The sequence below is a fragment of the Bos taurus genome, chromosome 10 (assembly GCF_002263795.3).
Source record: "Bos taurus isolate L1 Dominette 01449 registration number 42190680 breed Hereford chromosome 10, ARS-UCD2.0, whole genome shotgun sequence".
Classification (NCBI taxonomy): Eukaryota; Metazoa; Chordata; class Mammalia; order Artiodactyla; family Bovidae; genus Bos; species Bos taurus.
The window spans coordinates 84,934,075-84,950,953 of NC_037337.1; the positions used below are offsets into that span (position 1 = coordinate 84,934,075).

General features: G+C 46.3%; 2 protein-coding genes across 9 annotated transcripts in view; one reads left to right on the plus strand and one right to left on the minus strand.

Moving 5' to 3' along the window:
* Window positions 1-16,879, minus strand: part of HEATR4 (HEAT repeat containing 4) — a 48,172-nt gene that overhangs the window by 10,659 nt on the left and 20,634 nt on the right. For 7 of the 8 annotated variants that reach the window (XM_024997224.2, XM_024997220.2, XM_024997217.2 and 4 more), the window contains 10 exons: window positions 16,334-16,513; window positions 15,360-15,520; window positions 14,203-14,307; window positions 12,052-12,170; window positions 11,205-11,385; window positions 10,590-10,659; window positions 9,398-9,587; window positions 8,635-8,713; window positions 7,495-7,654; window positions 6,055-6,110 (listed from right to left, as the gene is read on the minus strand). In XM_024997224.2, coding sequence (XP_024852992.1) covers window positions 6,055-6,110; window positions 7,495-7,654; window positions 8,635-8,713; window positions 9,398-9,587; window positions 10,590-10,659; window positions 11,205-11,385; window positions 12,052-12,170; window positions 14,203-14,307; window positions 15,360-15,520; window positions 16,334-16,513 — 1,301 coding nt within the window. Of the gene's footprint in view, window positions 1-2,176; window positions 2,403-6,054; window positions 6,111-7,494; window positions 7,655-8,634; window positions 8,714-9,397; window positions 9,588-10,589; window positions 10,660-11,204; window positions 11,386-12,051; window positions 12,171-14,202; window positions 14,308-15,359; window positions 15,521-16,333; window positions 16,514-16,879 lie in introns of all 8 variants that reach the window. The other variant, XR_009496016.1, reaches the window with a different exon arrangement.
* Window positions 3,903-6,406, plus strand: RIOX1 (ribosomal oxygenase 1). The gene has a single exon (NM_001099702.1). The coding sequence runs from the start codon at window positions 3,939-3,941 to the stop codon at window positions 5,940-5,942; it is 2,004 nt and encodes a 667-aa protein (NP_001093172.1). The 5' UTR covers window positions 3,903-3,938; the 3' UTR covers window positions 5,943-6,406.

Consider the following 16,879-nt stretch of genomic DNA (forward strand, 5'->3'; position numbering starts at 1 on the left):
GCTATCCTTATTTCAGCCTCTTTTCTTCACTGAATTTTACTGAGCTATCCTCATTCTATTACTCTTTATATCCTTAATTAACGTTTAATTAAGCAATTGTTTCCTGATCTTCGCCTACGCCGTCTCTCCTTCGAATACCCTGGATCAGCCGGGGCTGGTCCCCGGCACACACACACACATTCCTGAATGGGAACCTACTGTATCACTTATTTTGTCTGTTTCTTTTTCCTTATTCAATGGTATATTGAGAAGTTATTCCATGTCAGTAAATTATATTTCTAGAAATTGTTTTTGTTTTCTAAAAAATTTTTGGCCATGCCTGTGACATGTGGAACCATAGTTCTCCAATCTGGGGTCAAACCTGCATCCCCTGCATTGGAAGAATGGACTCTCCACTGCCGGACCACCAGGGAAGTCCTAGAAAATGGTTACTAATAGCTACTTTTGTTGAACTAAGTAGATCCATTGGAAAAAGATGAAATTAAAGGTAAGCCAGTCCCTAGAAGGTGCCTCCCAGTCGCAAGGGAAACTTAGAAGACAGATAGAAACAACATTCTTTATTTAAGGAAATCACAAAAATGTTGAAAAAAGAAGTGGATGAGGTCACAGGAAAGACTTAGAGTAGAAGATACTTGTACAGGATGTGGTAAAGACAAATCTACGGCCCTCCTCCAGCTAAGCACAGTATTCCCCAGCTTTGCCAGCCAAGAAGCATAGGTCATCCCCCCAGTTCACTATAGGATGCGTCCACTTTATTTTGAAAACTGCTCTCTTTGAAAAAACAAAGCTCCCAGTGACAGCCTTAACTTGCCCATTGCAGTATTTCCCCAGAGAATCTTGTTATCAGGGTCTGGCGAGCACACACAGCCTGTTTGTCAATTAGGAAGAGGGCTCCCCCTCTGCTGGCCCTTCCTCCAGACACTGCAGCCCTAGATTAGGGCACAAGACTTTCCAGGAGAACATCAGTTAGTTTCAACCCTTACTTTGGCCTTTGGCTCTTGGCCAGGTAACTGCAGAGCGATAGCTCACACAATGGCCTTGTTTGATACGGTCCCATTGACCCACTTAAACTTCTACAGGGCATGTGCATGAATAATCTGCCCATTTCATGCTGTCATCCTGCCCAACTAAAGTACTTCTCTGCCTCCTGCACTCCTAGTTCCTCCGAACTGGGCCAGAGGCACCAAAGCCATCGTCCATGGCTTTGCTTCATAATAATAAATTATAGCTATAATTTTTAAAGTGTGTAACCTTTACCAGATCCTGCACTAAGTGCCTTGCATCCATTATTTTATCCTCACAACAACACTATGAAGAAGTATATTCAATGACTATTCCCACTTTACAGATGAGATTACTGAGATCTGAGAGAGTAACGTGATGTAAGTCCAACATGTTCATAACTGCTTGCAAGGGTGTAAACTCAATGCACGTGAGTCTGAGTGAACTCTGGGAGTTGGTGATGGACAGGGAAGCCTGGCGTGCTGCAGTCCATGAGGTCACAAAGAGTCAGACACGACTGAGCGACTGAACTGGCTGAACTGGCTGACAATGATTATACATCAAGGGGGGATGTCTCCGTGGTTAATCTAACAGGGGCAGCCCAACTTCAACTACAATCTCTGTTTGTCGTCTGTAGGGAGGGAAGTCTCCAGGATACCTGGTTTTCACTAGCAATGTTTTCCTCACTCTTGGGCAGGGTTCAGGCCCAGTTCACATCCTGTCTTTAAGACGGATAACAGGCTTCAAGATGGAGTCTCTCCTGCTTTCCTCACACTGACCCCAACAAAATGAGAGGCCCAAATTTAAGAAGTTGATTTAAGGTTCAGAGGAGGTGCGATTGAAGATTCTGTACAGAGAAGTTGAAGCTAATAAAACAGAATTCCAGAGAGGGTGGGAAGGGCAGATATCAAGAATACAAGAATAGCCCCGATTCTCTTCATGAATCTCAGTTTTGCCCCCTCTCCACCCCTCCCACCCAAGAGAGCTGGGCTGAGGGCAGGTGATTGATGAGAGACCCCGGCCCAAGGTGCAGCGTGCAGTTCTTCTTAAACACCAGGGGTAGCTTGGAGCGAAAACGCAGAACTCAAAAGTTGGTCTCCCACAGCAGTCTGGGGACACAGGAATTTTCTTGGATGGATGTTCAACTGCCACCAAAAATAATGATATTGCTCACCTCTGCGCGTGGACTCCAGAATCTCTGGCAGCCTGTCTGTAGAGCAAAGCTCCTTTGATTCACTTGGAATGGAGAAATTTGGGTCACGTGGTTAAGCACAAGCCAATCATTGTGGCCTTAGGATACTGGATTCCAGTGATGTTCCAGGCCTTCCACAGTTTGGAGCATTCACTGTACTCTGCAGCACTTCTGGAGCCCAAGTGGAGCCCCACCTGATCCATAGCAACTGAGTGTAAGACAAAGAATGGTCATTCAAAGGAAATTCTGTGTCTTCCTACTAGGGTGGATGTGGAGCCCAACACCAAGGTCAGAGGTGTGGAGCCCTGTACAAAGTTCACAGGATAAAAATCTCTGAACCTGACCAAGCCCCATAGCAACTGTTGCCATGAGCTTTTGGATCAAAACTGGCCAGTTCCCAGACTTCGTATTATGTAAAATACTCATCCTACTATCCACCCTAGAGCATCCTAACCAATCACCTAATGCCACCATTCCAGTAGGAATTTTCTGTCTTGAGGCCATAAAAGTTTGTTCGGCTCTCCCTTAAGCTGGCCCACTGTTCTAACAGCTTGTCCCACTCTAACAAACTTTATTCTCCTCTCCTGCCTCATGTCTGGAAATTCTTTTCCAACCTGCCACACAGACCAGGACAGTGGGGGGTTGGGGAGTTGGGCAGGTAACAATGACAATGATCATCACTCAGTCTTGTCTGACTCTCTGCGACCTCATGGGCTATACAGTCCATGGAATTCTCCAGGCCAGAATACTGGAGTGGGTAGCTGTTCCCTTCTCCAGGGTATCTTCCCAATCCAGGGATCAAACCCAGGTCTCCCACATTGCAGGCCAATTCTTTACCAGCTGAGCCACCAGAGAAGCCCTGGGCAGGTAAAGTCAGCATGTTTACTGAATATGGAATTAAGTCAGAAAACATTCCATTCAGTTTAATTAAGAAGTAGCCTTGATGACCTTGAAGTTTGAGCTGGATCAAACTCGCAAAGATGAAGGGTAGAAAAAGGATTGTGCATTATCTCGCATGTTGATTGTGTCCTCGGAAATGTAAGTCCCAAGAGGGCAGGTGATAATGTTTCATTGTTTTCCTCGTGATTGTTACCCCATGTTGTCGCGATGTCTGTCACTTAGTAGGTAGTCAGTAAACGTTTGTTATATTAAAAAAGAAATACAAGTAGAAAAGTCCATGGATTTTTTTTTTTTTTTTTTCAGGGAGAGAGGGCTATGACTGAAAATTTGTAATGGAGAGAGGACAAAGGGAAGTTAGGCGGCGGAATTTAGGGCTTCAATCAATATCTGTAAAGAGGACCAGATGGACCAGAAGTTTGAACTTAGAACTCTGCCTGAGTGCATTCCTTTAAACCAAGAATTGTCAGCTTTCTCATGCAAAGCTGCTGGGCAACGTGTTTTTCGGAAACGGGGATAACCCTGTGAACACCGCAATCTGCAGACGCAGGAAGGAAAGAAGAGTTAAGTCTCAACTTTTTCCTGGAGTCCCTGACAACTTGATTTTTAAATTTCCCTCTAAATATGGAACCCATGTTACTTTGGCAGACTCCGCGGCTCTAAGGGAACCCGAGCATTTAATTAACGTTTTCTAACTGGGGAAGCGGGAAGCGCCGAAGAAGAATGGTGGGCGTGGACAACCCGAAGGCAGCTGGAGGCCCGCCCCCTTCCCAGAGTACACTGCGGCCGCCGAGTGCGTGAGCCAGCTTCCGGCCGTCTCCCGCTGTGCCAGCGGGAGGGTCGGACCATGGACGGGCTCCGGGCTAGCGCCGGGCTGCTGAGACGCGGGCGGTTGAGGCGCCGGCGCCAGCAACAGCCACACAGCGGGTCGGTCCTGGCCCTGCCCCTGAGGCCCAGGAAGATCCGACGGCAGCTGAGGAGAAGTGTCTCGTCCCGAATGGCCGCGCTTAGGGCCCAGACCCTGCAGAGCGAGGACTCGGAGGACTCGAGGGTGGAGTCCACGGTCGGTGAACCCGGGGACCCGCTGGCGGGAGGGACGGCGGCCCTCTCGGATGCGACCGGGCGGGAGCCGCACGGCCAGCTCGGGCCCGTGGAGCTGCTGGAGGCTTCGCCTGCGTCCCGCTCCCTGCAGACTCCCCGCGCCCTGGTGGAGGCGCAGACCCCGGCGGCACGCTTGGTGGAGGCGCAGACCCCGGCGGCACGCTTGGTGGAAGCGCACACCCCGGCGGCACGCTTGGTGGAAGCGCACACCCCGCCAGCGCGCCTGGTGGAGGCGTCGGCGCTGCCCGCGCGCCTGGTGGAGACCTCGGCCCTGCTGTGCTCTACCCAGCACTTGGCGGCCGTACCACCGTCCGTGGCTCCTGCCATGCTTTCGGGGCCGCAGGGGGAAAGCACGGGCGAGGAGCTGCCCTGGGACTCCCCGCTGCAGCGCATCTTGGCCGAGCTGAATCGCATCCCTAGCAGCCGGCGACGGGCGGCGCGCCTCTTCGAGTGGCTCATCTCGCCCATGCCTCCGGACCATTTCTACCGGCGCCTGTGGGAGCGCGAGGCAGTGCTGGTGCGGCGGCAGGACCACAGCTACTACCAGGGTCTTTTCTCTACCGCCGTCCTCGACTCCATACTGCGCAACGAGGAGGTGCAATTCGGACAGCACCTGGACGCCGCGCGCTACATCAATGGGCGGCGCGAGACCTTGAACCCGCCCGGCCGCGCCCTGCCCGCCGCCGCGTGGTCCTTGTACCGGGCCGGCTGCTCCCTGCGCCTCCTCTGCCCGCAGGCTTTCTCCACCACCGTGTGGCAGTTTTTGGCCGTACTCCAGGAGCAGTTCGGAAGCATGGCAGGCTCCAACGTTTACCTTACGCCCCCCAACTCGCAGGGCTTTGCCCCCCACTACGACGACATCGAGGCTTTCGTGCTGCAGCTGGAAGGTAGGAAACTCTGGCGGGTCTACAGACCGCGGGTGCCGACCGAGGAACTGGCCCTGACGTCCAGCCCCAACTTCAGCCAGGACGACCTCGGAGAGCCGGTGCTGCAGACGGTGCTGGAACCTGGAGATTTGCTCTATTTCCCCCGAGGCTTCATTCACCAAGCCGAATGCCAGGATGGGGTGCACTCTCTGCACTTGACCTTGTCCACATTCCAGCGTAATACTTGGGGCGACTTCCTGGAGGCTGTACTGCCCCTGGCAGTGCAGGCCGCAATGGAGGAAAATGTGGAGTTTCGTAGGGGGCTGCCCCGAGACTTTATGGATTACATGGGGGCCCAGCATTCGGATTCTAAGGATCCGCGAAGAACCGCTTTCATGGAGAAGGTGCGGGTCCTGGTTGCCCGCTTGGGACACTTTGCCCCAGTTGATGCTGTGGCTGACCAGCGAGCCAAAGACTTCATCCACGATTCTCTGCCCCCTGTGTTGACTGACAGGGAGAGGGCACTAAGCGTTTACGGGCTCCCAATTCGCTGGGAGGCTGGAGAACCTGTAAACGTGGGAGCCCAGTTGACAACAGAAACTGAAGTGCACATGCTTCAGGATGGTATAGCTCGGCTGGTGGGTGAGGGGGGCCATTTGTTTCTTTATTACACAGTGGAGAACTCCCGAGTTTATCACCTGGAGGAGCCTAAGTGCTTGGAGATATACCCCCAGCAAGCTGATGCCATGGAACTCTTGCTTCGCTCCTACCCAGAGTTTGTGAGAGTAGGGGACTTGCCCTGTGACACTGTGGAGGACCAGCTTTCCTTGGCAACCATGTTATATGATAAGGGGCTGCTGCTCACCAAGATGCCTCTAACCTGAACTACTTAATCACTAAATGCCAGAAATAAGACAGTAATGATTCTCTCCCACCACCTTTTGAGGGAGAAAACTCATTTTCTTACTTGATACCCATCAGTGTGTTTATATTTACCTTTATGACTGCCTCAGTGTCACAGAAGTCAGACAATCTTCTAGGAGACACCTCACCTAGGCACAGAAGTAAAAGCAGGAGTTGGAGATGGAAAAGGAGCCTTTTCTGCAGGAGTAACTTGATTCCTGATCATTTGAGAGACCAACTTCATCATTACCCTCAGGCTTCAGAGTACTGTGTGGCATTTGCTGTGTTACTCTGCTTGAGACATCAGAAGTTTTTACCTGGAATGTGCATCCTTCATTTGAGTTCTCTTTCATCAGTTTGGGGGGAGGGTTGGGGTCAGTTTCCTGTTTGTTACTGTGAGTTTGTGTGAATGTTAGAAAAATTATTAAAGTGCCAGAGAGTTTTCCTTTTCTGAGGCTAAATTATTGTGTGGCATGGTCTGAAGAAATGTGGGAGGAAGGAGGGTAGATAGGGGAAAACTGCAGTGGCTGAGGCACAAGGTAACTTGGGGTGGATGTAGGATTGGGGCCAATTTTGCAACCCTGGGGGTAATTGATTCATTTTAATCATGCTCCTTGAACCCCAAACAGCACAATCCTATTAGAAAAATTATAAGTATATTATGTTTTTTAAAGGGTATTATGTTTTTCCTCAGTGCTTGCTTGCATCAGGGGCTGGCGCTGCTCCTAAAATAGGCAACATGTTACTAGCTGCGCTGTCAGAGGCCACAGTCAGCCAACTTGTAGCAGGCTGGCCCTGAGGGAATGCTGGTGTCCAAGTTACTTTCCACTCTTATTTTTTTCTGGTAGTTGAAAGAAACTTCCCCAAATCTGGTAAATGAATATTCTCATTGTTGGTGGAAGAGAGCCTGGTGTACCAGAGGGAGCACTGGACTTGGAACCAGAAAACCTGGGTTTGGGGTGGTGGCTGGTGGGCAGCTAGCTGGCTGGATGACCTGAGGCTGCTGCTGCTATGCCTGGGCGCACTTGATTTTATGTTTTGGTACAGCTTGATGTTTCCACCTCATCATTTAGGTTGTATCTGGGACTTTTAAGATCATTTTGCCATGAGTGCTAAGTTTCAGTTATATAAAGTTGAGAACTTGATGAAGTCTTTTTTTAAGTTGCAAAAGCCTAGATGTACATGAGAGTACATCTCAGCCTATTCAAGGTTAAGCTTCAAGGCTTTTTCGGAGTGCTTAGCCAGACATACAGCAGTTTTTTTGTTTTTCTAAGGTGTCCTTTTTTTTGACCTCACTTTCAAATTGGTTCAGTTAGAGCTACATCATTCATTTTCGTAAAGGGACCAGATAGCAAAATCAAAACCCAAGGGGCAAGGAAAAGATAACAGACTGAGATGGTGGCCAAGAAGAAAGAGAAGTATCCTTTCCTGGCTCTCATCCTACAGGGCTCACAACTAAGTCCCCAGACATCCAGTCCTGAAAAAGGCTTGTTAAGGGAATCAAGGCATAGGACTCATTCCTAGAAAACCTACCCTGAAAAATTTCTTGGAGAAAAGTATGGAGCTTCAGTGGTTTTTGCCCTTCTTTGGGTTGCACATAAACACGTTTTGCTTCCTCCTTCACTTTTTTTACGGCTGCCTCAATCTTGAATACTTTCTGTATCAACAGTTCCTTTTGGCTTAGTGTTTGAATCTGAAACAGAACAGATGATGATTAAAAAAAACTATCAGGCTGCAGATCATCAAAAAGTGTTAATGAAGTAACATATTGCATCATGCTTATTAATATTAGGTGGTACATAAAATGCCTGAGAACATTGTTCTCTTGTGACGTTGGTTGGACATTTTTACACCCGTTAATGAAAAAACCACCTGTAAATGAAAAATTTAGCTTTTGGGCATGATGAATCTGCTAAGAAATGCCTGATGTGAAATTGGTTTTGTGAATTATATTTAGAAAGAATCTTTTGCCTTTTTAAAAGTATTTTTCCCCTCTACTCATCTCTGCCAGCAGCTTTGAAAAATTAGAACCACCTGTTTAGCTAGTGTTCCTTTGGGGAAAGAGCCCAGATTAGGAATTAAGAGAAATTTAGAAGGAAAAAGAAAATCTAGGGGGCCACCTCCAATCCCTCATTCCTTCTTTATACCCATCTGCAAAAAAGAAGGAACTTGGGTTTAGAGAATAGTGGGGAGAACACGGGAAGGAAGGAAACAGTATTTCAGAAACAGCAACTTGATGGGACTAATAGGTTCTGCTGTTTGTAGTTTTATTATTAGGATTTTATAATCCTGTCTTGCACAGATGTGTTTTGTATCTTCAAGTGATACTGTTTTCTCTGAGATTGTAGAAAATATTTCTACAATTAGAAATATTGAAAATGTATCTACATGCTTGGGGAAGGGAGTCTGAGAAACTCTTGTTGAGTCGCTAAGTTGTATTGATTCTTTTGCGACCCCATGGACTGTAGACTGCCAGGTTCCTCAGCCCATGGACTTTCTCAGGCAAGAATACTGGAGTGGGTTGCCATTTCCTTCTCCAGGGAATCTCTCCTACCCAGAGATGGAACCTGCATCTCCTGCTTTGGCAGGCAGATTCTTTATCACTGAGCCACCAGGGAGGAACTCTTGAGAACCCTGAATTTTTTCTTGAAAACATAGCTTATACTTATCTACCCTGTTCCTGATCTCCTGAAGCATTTCTTGGTTTCCTTCATTTTCTAAGTTGAGTATCTTCATTGCATGGTGAATTTCTCTGAAAGGTAAGAAGAACTTCTTAGATTAAATCTTCCTTTCCTTGAAAGCATGGAGGTGGAAAATACAGCCCTTGGAATCGGACAAGAATTCCAATCTCAAGTTCCAATCTCAACTGTGCAGTTTTGCTGAGCTTTATTTGCAAAACTGGTATGATGCTTAGCTTGTAGGGGTGTTCTGTAGTTTTTGAGATGACATATTTGAAGGTACTAATAGATAATGTTTATTGAACACCTTTATGACAGGTACTAACATGTTATCTCCTTAATCACCACCACATACCCATATGGTAGACTACCGTTTGCATCTGATACATGAAAAAATGGGCTCGGAGAATTAACTTACCCAGGCTCACATAGCTAGCACATGTGTGAGCTGGGGTTCAAATCCTGCTCTTATGGACTCCAAAGCCTGTCATCACTAAGTAGGCACTTGAGAAATGTTAATTGAATTAAAAAACCACCTGGAATGCTGAACAAATACGTAAACTACCTGAGCTTCACTTTCAATCTAATTTAGTCCTGTTTTTCTGTTGCCTACGTGGATAGTAGATGAATGGCACAGGTAAGCCTGTGGTTTTTACAGCTGTTAAGCAGCCTGAAGAGTCAGGGACACAGTCTGTTAACAAGGTTGGAAGAATTGGCAGTACAAGAGGTCTTGGCAAGAACCAGAGGTTAGTGCTTACTTCAGAACAGCCTCATGGTTCTCTAGGAGCAGCACGTCGAGGAAGGTGTCCCTGACCCGGTCTCCTTGAAGTTTGAGGGCTAGAATGCTCCGGCAAGCCTCTAGTCGTACACCTGGGGATTCTTCATAGTGGACAGCCCAGAGCAGGAGGTCTGTCAGCTGGGGACTCACGCAGCCAATTTGCCCCAAAGCTGCAGAGATTAGAGGGCATGTCCCACTGTCACTTAAGACTGCGTTGGCTGTGTCCTAGCATCCAGAAGTGGCCTTACTAGTAAATACTAAGAAAGAATAGGCAACCACTTGCTAAATTAAATATTACAAAAACTAAACTAAGTATATTGTCTTTGAAAAGTGGTGAAAGTCGCTCAGTCGTATCTGACTCTTTGCAACCCCATGGACTATACAGTCCATGGAATTCTCCAGACCAGAATATTGGAGTGGGTAGCCTTTCCCTTCTCCAGGGTATCTTCCCAACCCAGGGATCAAACCCAGGTCTCCCACATTGCAGATGGATTCTTTACCAGCTGAGCCACAAAGGAAGCCCAAGAATACTGGAGTGGGTAGCCTATCACTTCTCCAGTGGATATCTTCCCTTTTAGATGACAATCAGTATTTTAGGAATTCTCTAGAGAATTCCCAGGAGGGGGATATTTCAATCCTTGTCCATTAGGATGTGAGAATACACTAACGTATTTACCTAGGGATGAGATATGGGATGGATAACTCAGAAGACCAGCCTAGTCAAGTAAGGGGAAAAGAAGGTATAGTTACACTTCATGGTTCTACCCAGCGCTGATCCTCATAGGGACCTGCCAGACTGTCAGAAGCAATGTCAAAGATCCGTAAAAAGAAACTCCAGGAAATTTGAGGGCAGGATTTTAGGTTTGCAGCAGTCTTAAATCTGGTCTGACTTTCACGGAGTCCTATGGTTGACACCTCTACAGAAAGCAAGTATATCCAGTAGTGGATACCTCCTTGGAACTCATACCTAACTGTTGTCAGTCCTCTTAACATAGACCTAGACTCGGGATCCTTAACTAAAAATTGAAGGAAATGATTTTTAATTTCTTCTGAGAAGCTGTGATCATCCCCTCCCTTCCCCTCTACCCTCTTCCTAAAGAGATTCTGGGATCCTCTATATAAAACATGGAAAGGTATTAGAGGTAGAGGAGTTGGAGCCACTGCCATAATACCTCGAATGGCAAAGGCCTTGATTTTCCAGCAGGGATCTCCCTGTATCAGATTCAGAAGGCATTCAAGGACCTAGGATGGATAAAAGGCAGTTTTGAGTGGAGAGAATAAGCAGAATGGACAGGGTCTGCTCTTCTCTAAAATGTGCTTTAAATGGAAAAGTGAGCTATCAAATCTAGTGACAAATGAGCTGGAGCCAGAAGTACTAGCTTACATACAGTGTTCTTTCCTGTCTAGAGATTGATTTTCGCAGCTCACAGATCTCTGGCCGTATAGGCTTCTTTTGAATACCTTCGTCAGGTTTTCCACTAATAACTAGAGATTATAACTCCATCCGCTGGAATTGATCCCAAAGCCTATGAGCACACATGTCATGAGAAGCTGGTTAACTGAGGTGAGAACAGGCTTCAGGGGTGTGCTCTAGAGTGAGTCTAGGCTGGCTTGGAGCTATGTGTGGTCCTAACTGTTGGTGTGACCTATATATCTCCTCACCTTCCTGTTCTGATCTCTCATTCTGTGTCCCTACAGAATGGTGAGTGATCTATGTATGAGGGAAGCACAGGGTAATGTCCTCTTGGGTCAATCAGGTAAGAAGGGTACATGTCTCCTTGACTCACCATATTATCACGGATCTGCAGGGCACCAGCTGCCAAACAAGCTGCCCGCCGAACTGCCATGAAGTCATCAGAGAAGCAGTTCAGAAAGCTTGGGAGAAGCTTGACGGTCATAAGCTTGAGCCCACAAATCAGGTAGAGGGCTTCCACACGCTCCTGGAAATTTCCTTGACCCAGCTTGATTCTGTAAGGCACAGGTGCTTTTATTTTCCCTCCTCAAACTTTTTCCATTCCTTTCTTTACCCCTACTCCTACCTCCAGTGCCCTCAGGCTGAAATCTAGCTTCTGTAGACTCGCCATTATCCACTCCCACCCTTTCCTAGTTAGCCTTATCCCCACTAATTTGTTTCACCAGGTAGAGACCTCAACTGTTTTATTTACTTGAATCCCTATTACCTAGCGTATGCTAGATGCTAAACCCTGTTGAATGACTGAATAAAGAAAACTTGAAACATATACCTCTTGCTTCAGTCAAGTTCTCTTCTCGTGCCTTCACATGTGTCATGTTCACTTCAGTATTTGGCTTCTAGTATGGAATGTCTTACCTTCTCTCTGCTTATGTAGTCTTATCCATCCTTCATGAAACTTGACCTTGCTAGGCATTTGTGTATCTTATATAATCAGAATCATGTCATATGTTTGAACTCTCAAGACATCTAAAACAGTGCCTGAACACATAATGGGCATTCAATTAATGGTTCCTCCCTTATCCACATTCTTAGTATCTATAGGGACAGTTAACTTTTTATTTTATTAAAAAAAAAAAATCTGCAGTGGCTCTTGTACAAGGCTGAGCATACTGAGCAGCTCAATAAATGCCGTTTCTTTCTCCATATTGACAAGGTATTACCTGATTGTGTCATGCACCTCTTTTCCAAGGTTCATTTGCCCCAGAGCTTGGGCAGCTGCTTGTCTCACTTTCTTATTCCAGTCACTCAACATCAGCTGGATCAACTTATGTTTCATATCCTATAAACAGGTATAATAGTTAGCTTCCATTTATCACCGCATCAGTTTTGCATGTTCAGTCGCCAAGCTGTGTCTGAATCTTTTCGACCCTGTGGACTGTAGCCTGCCAGGCTCCTCTGTCCAGGGGATTTCCCAGGCAAAAATACTGGCGTGGGTTGCCATTTCCTCCTTCAGGGGATCTTCCCGACCCAGGGATTGAATCCTTGTCTCCTGCATTGGCACGCGGATTCTTTAACCACTGAACCACCTGGGAATCCCATTTTGTAATTGGCATTGTACTAATAAGCAGTTTTACCCAGATACTACCACTTACAGGTGACAAAATGGAGGCTTAGATTCCTTACTCATGGTTAACATGTTGAGTCCTGGAGCCAGAACTCAGACCCAGCCCTATTTTTGAAGCTCATGCTTTAAACTAACCAAACTATATTGTCAGCTGCCCTTGAGACTCTTAAAATTTGAAGGTGATACATTAGTAGGGTGACCACCTCATCCCAATTTGCCTGGGCAAGTCCTATGTACTAGACCAGCTAGGACCTTTGGCCACCCTGTGTGTTAGTATATCTCTCAAAGCAGAAGGGATAAAAATGACTTGGTGATTAGGTAATGTGCCCTAAGCTATTCTCCCTCCTTGAAAGAGCTCCCTTTCCACCCTTGATACCTGATGTTTTCCTATTCTTTTAGGATTGACCTCAAAAGGCTGTCCTCAGAGAACTCACCTCTGCCTTCTGTAAGCATTAGGAAATCCCCATAATACTTTACAGCTACATCTGTTATAGCTGCTTATGTGTAACATTTAGCAAGAGAAGACATGTTATCTTTGCATACCCAGTGCTAGCTACCTGCCTAACATGTAAGATGTGGTCAGAAATTGCAGGCTCACTGAATAAGTGAAAGAACTGATGGACATGTTGTTTAACCCCATCAATCTGATGTGATGGTCTCATCTTTACACCATCCCCTGCTTGCTCTGCATGGCTTTTTACTTCCAATAGGCCATCCTGAGTGACAAGTGCTGAGAAGGTGAATGTGCAAATGAATCAGATGTTGTTAAAAAGATATTGTTAAATGCAGATTCTGACTGAATTGACCCGGGTGAGATTTTTGCATTTCCAGCAAATTCCCAAGTGATATCTGTGCTGCTGGTCCCGGACTTTAGCAGCAAGGTCCAGGCAGAATTAACCCAGACTAGAATGACCCAGGGATAGAACCTGGGTTTCCTGCACTGCAGGCAGATTCTTTACAGTCTGAGCCACCAGGGAAGTCCAGAATTATACTGACTATACTGAATGGTCAAGTTTTGTGCTTTCCATGTCAAAATTCAAGGGTTAAAAACAGCAGTGTTCTGGGCCATTGTGGAGTTGCCTAGTGTTACAAGGAAAAGATAATGGCATATAGGAAGAAGGGGAAAAGCCCATTTGGACAGCTGAAGTTGATTTTAAAATAATGGCAAGAAGGAGGTCAGTTGAAAGCCTAGATGATGGTCAGGGTTTCCCATTCCTGGAAGTCTTTCCTTAATTCTAAGTCTTGCTCAGCTGTCCCACACGCCTTCATAGAACTTTACTAAGTTCAGCCCATACTAATGTCTCTCTGAAGAGTTTTAAGAGAGTACGTTACATTTATCTCTTGTTCTTGAATCATTTGTATATGTTGATCTTGTTACTCCCACGCTAATGTCAGCTCTTTGAAAGTGGGGACTATGGTGACAGATACTTATAAAGTACCTTGATGTGAAGGCAATGTCAAATTACTATAAAAAGTTTCTAAACTTTTAAAATTTTTATTCTTTGCTTATTTCATTGCAGATAGGTTACAGTTTGTGGACTCCCACCAGGCTGAGAAGCAGTGGCTTAAGTAACAGAACGATATGTTGGCATGTGAAGATAATTCTGGGTTAGGACTAAGAGGCAGCAATATGGGAACAGATCTTTTTGGTAAGAATGGGAAACCAGATAGCAGCAAAAAGTGGAAAAGCTCCCGAGCCCAGTTTTGCTTAGACCTTCTGTCCTGGAAACAGAAAGAGAAGGCTTACCAAACTGACATTTCCACCGATCCGGGAGAGAGCCCGGCAGGCCACAATGCGGTCTTTCCATTGACGGCTATTCAGCTCCACAGCAAGCATGGTATGTATCAGGGTCTGAGGAAATAGAAGACTTGTATGGAGATCCACGGTCACTTTTAGAGATGCTGGGACCTTAAAGAAGCTACACCCTAATCTGGCGTCCAGCATGATTAATGTCACAAACACATGGGATGCTTGTTGCTAGCAAAGTAAAGATGGGGTTTACAATGGGCCCTCTTCCATCCAAGCCAACTGATGTCAAAGAAGAAATACAGATTAGTAATCTGAACAGAAAATCCCTGGGACCTTCTTGATTTAACTATCTTTTCCCCTAAAATGGTTTGTATATGCCTCAGTCTGAGTTTTACATTTCTACTGGAAGTAAATGCAATTGTACGTCTGTGTGGTTTTCAATGGTAAACTGCTGCTGCTGCTGCTGCTGCGTCACTTCAGTCGTGTCCGACTCTGTGTGACCCCATAGACAGCAGCCCACCAGGCTCCCCCGTCCCTGGGATTCTCCAGGCAAGAACACTGGAGTGGGTTGCCATTTCCTTCTCCAATGCGTGAAAGTGAAAAGTGAAAGGGAAGTCGCTCAGTCGTGTCCAACCCTCAGCCACCCCATGGACTGCAGCCTTCCAGGCTCCTCCGTCCATGGGATTTTCCAGGCAAGAGTGAGTACTGGAGTGGGGTGCCATTGCCTTCTCCGGGTAAACTTCTAGCACAAGCAGATTCTGCATGTTGTAAGTCTTCTAGCACAGAGTTAGAAACCATCTGCAGCCTACTTTCCTCACCGTTCTCAGCGAGCTGTTGTTACTTTTCCCTGTCTATACCCCACTTCACCCACACTTAGTCCAGTTTTACCTGTGCATGAGATCATCCTATGCAACCACCCGCATTTTCTTTTTCTTTTTACATTTTTTTTGTCGCTGCACTTCACATGCAGGATCTTTCTTAGTTCTCAGACCAGGGGCTGAAGTGCTTCCTGCCGTGGAAGCGCAGAATCTTAACACTGGACCACCAGGCAAGTTCCCATCTGCATTTTCAGTTCCCTATATGCGCTGACCTCAGAGACCCAATTGTTCCCCCCAAACTTGGTTTTTTTCTCTGACCCTGTAATGGACACATACTGTCTTTCCACTGAGATGGCGCAGGAGCGTACAAGACTGTTGCTCGGTGTCCTCATTCTTCTTATGAAACAGCTGGTGGAGGATCCTCTTAATCACGGGGTAAGTGGCAGCACCTTCCAGAGCCAGGCACTGAGCTGCAGCCCAGCTGTCCACGGTATTACCTGCCCCAGTGAGGTGAAAAGGGCCAGATAGCCATCTCTTCTCCCCACAGAGAGAACAGCTTCTGGGTTGGTACACAAGACTGCTACTTGCTTCACTTCCCTGTACCCCCTCAGTCTGATATTCAATCTCTAATTTAAATCACATTTAAATGGATCATATCGAGGTTCTAAATGTAGGTTGAAAATCTTAACCTGAAGAGTCAAATCCTAAAATGTTTTTGTTTGGTAACAGTGCAGTAAGTCACTTCTGGCCTGAGTGAACAGTTGTTCCTCTCGCTAGAGACTGGGAAGTCTGGAGTGGAAGCTTTCTTAAGACAGACGGATCAAGTTGTTGAGTGTCTCTGTGCAGAAGGCCAAACTGGTCAGACAGTTGTCCTCCACCCCTGCCGCCACGCAAGGAGCAAGTCCGTCTTTCAGAGTAGTTAGGTACCAGAGCCTATCAACATCAGAGAGAACCTTTTGCTGGTATTACACCAACAATGCATTTGGACATTAATGTAAGTTAATGTGCAAAAATGGAACCATGATGTGTTCAAGTGGGTTTTTAAATTTTTAGAACGTATTCTTTAATCTTGTTACATTATCTTTTCAATTGAAAAATCTAACAGGAAAGGGGACATGGTTTAGTCAAATGCATCTGTGACACGGTTAGCCCAGGTACCACTTGGTGGCAGTGTACCTGTCTTGTAAAGTACCTGGGAGGAAGAAATTCTCTTATCTAAAATAAGTGTATGACGGCGGAGAGGAAGGGATCAGGAAAAGCTGATGGTGAGATGTTCTTTCTTTACCCCATATTTCCAGGTCGTTACTCACCCTTCAGAAGGACAGTCTGCATGATTTCCTGGGCAAGAGGATTATGTGACTGTATGGCATACTGGCATACTGCTGCTGCCATCCGCACATTGGCATTCTTGTCACAAAGAGCAGCCATTAGCGGGGGCTGTAGAACCTCTGGCAAGTCCTGAATAGATAAGGCTTTCATAGTTTCCTTGTCTGTGATCAAAAGAGAGCCAGTAAGAGGGTGTTAGCTAGCTAGTCCCTTTGCTTTTCTCTAGAACACAGCTTTTCCCGTAGCCACATGGGGGCCATTTCAGCCTCAGTTGCAGATGCTTACTGCTACTTAATTAGAATTTAGCTGAACCCCTACAATGGGTGGGATTTTAAGGCTAACTTTTGTGCTGGGTATTCCTGTTCTCACATCTTTATCATCTGGTCTCTGCAGAGCTGTATTCAGGCCAAATGAATATGTTTCCTGCTAGGCTATGGTGACTATTACCATGAGTTTTAGTGATGAAAATCAATTTTTGTAATTTTAGTAATAATAGCAAATATATTTAGGTAGTACTTTGCCACTTGATA

What these genes read in the sequence shown, in the direction of transcription:
- RIOX1 (NM_001099702.1), top strand. Translation starts at nt 3,939, where the DNA reads ATGGACGGGCTCCGGGCTAGCGCCGGGCTGCTGAGACGCGGGCGGTTG.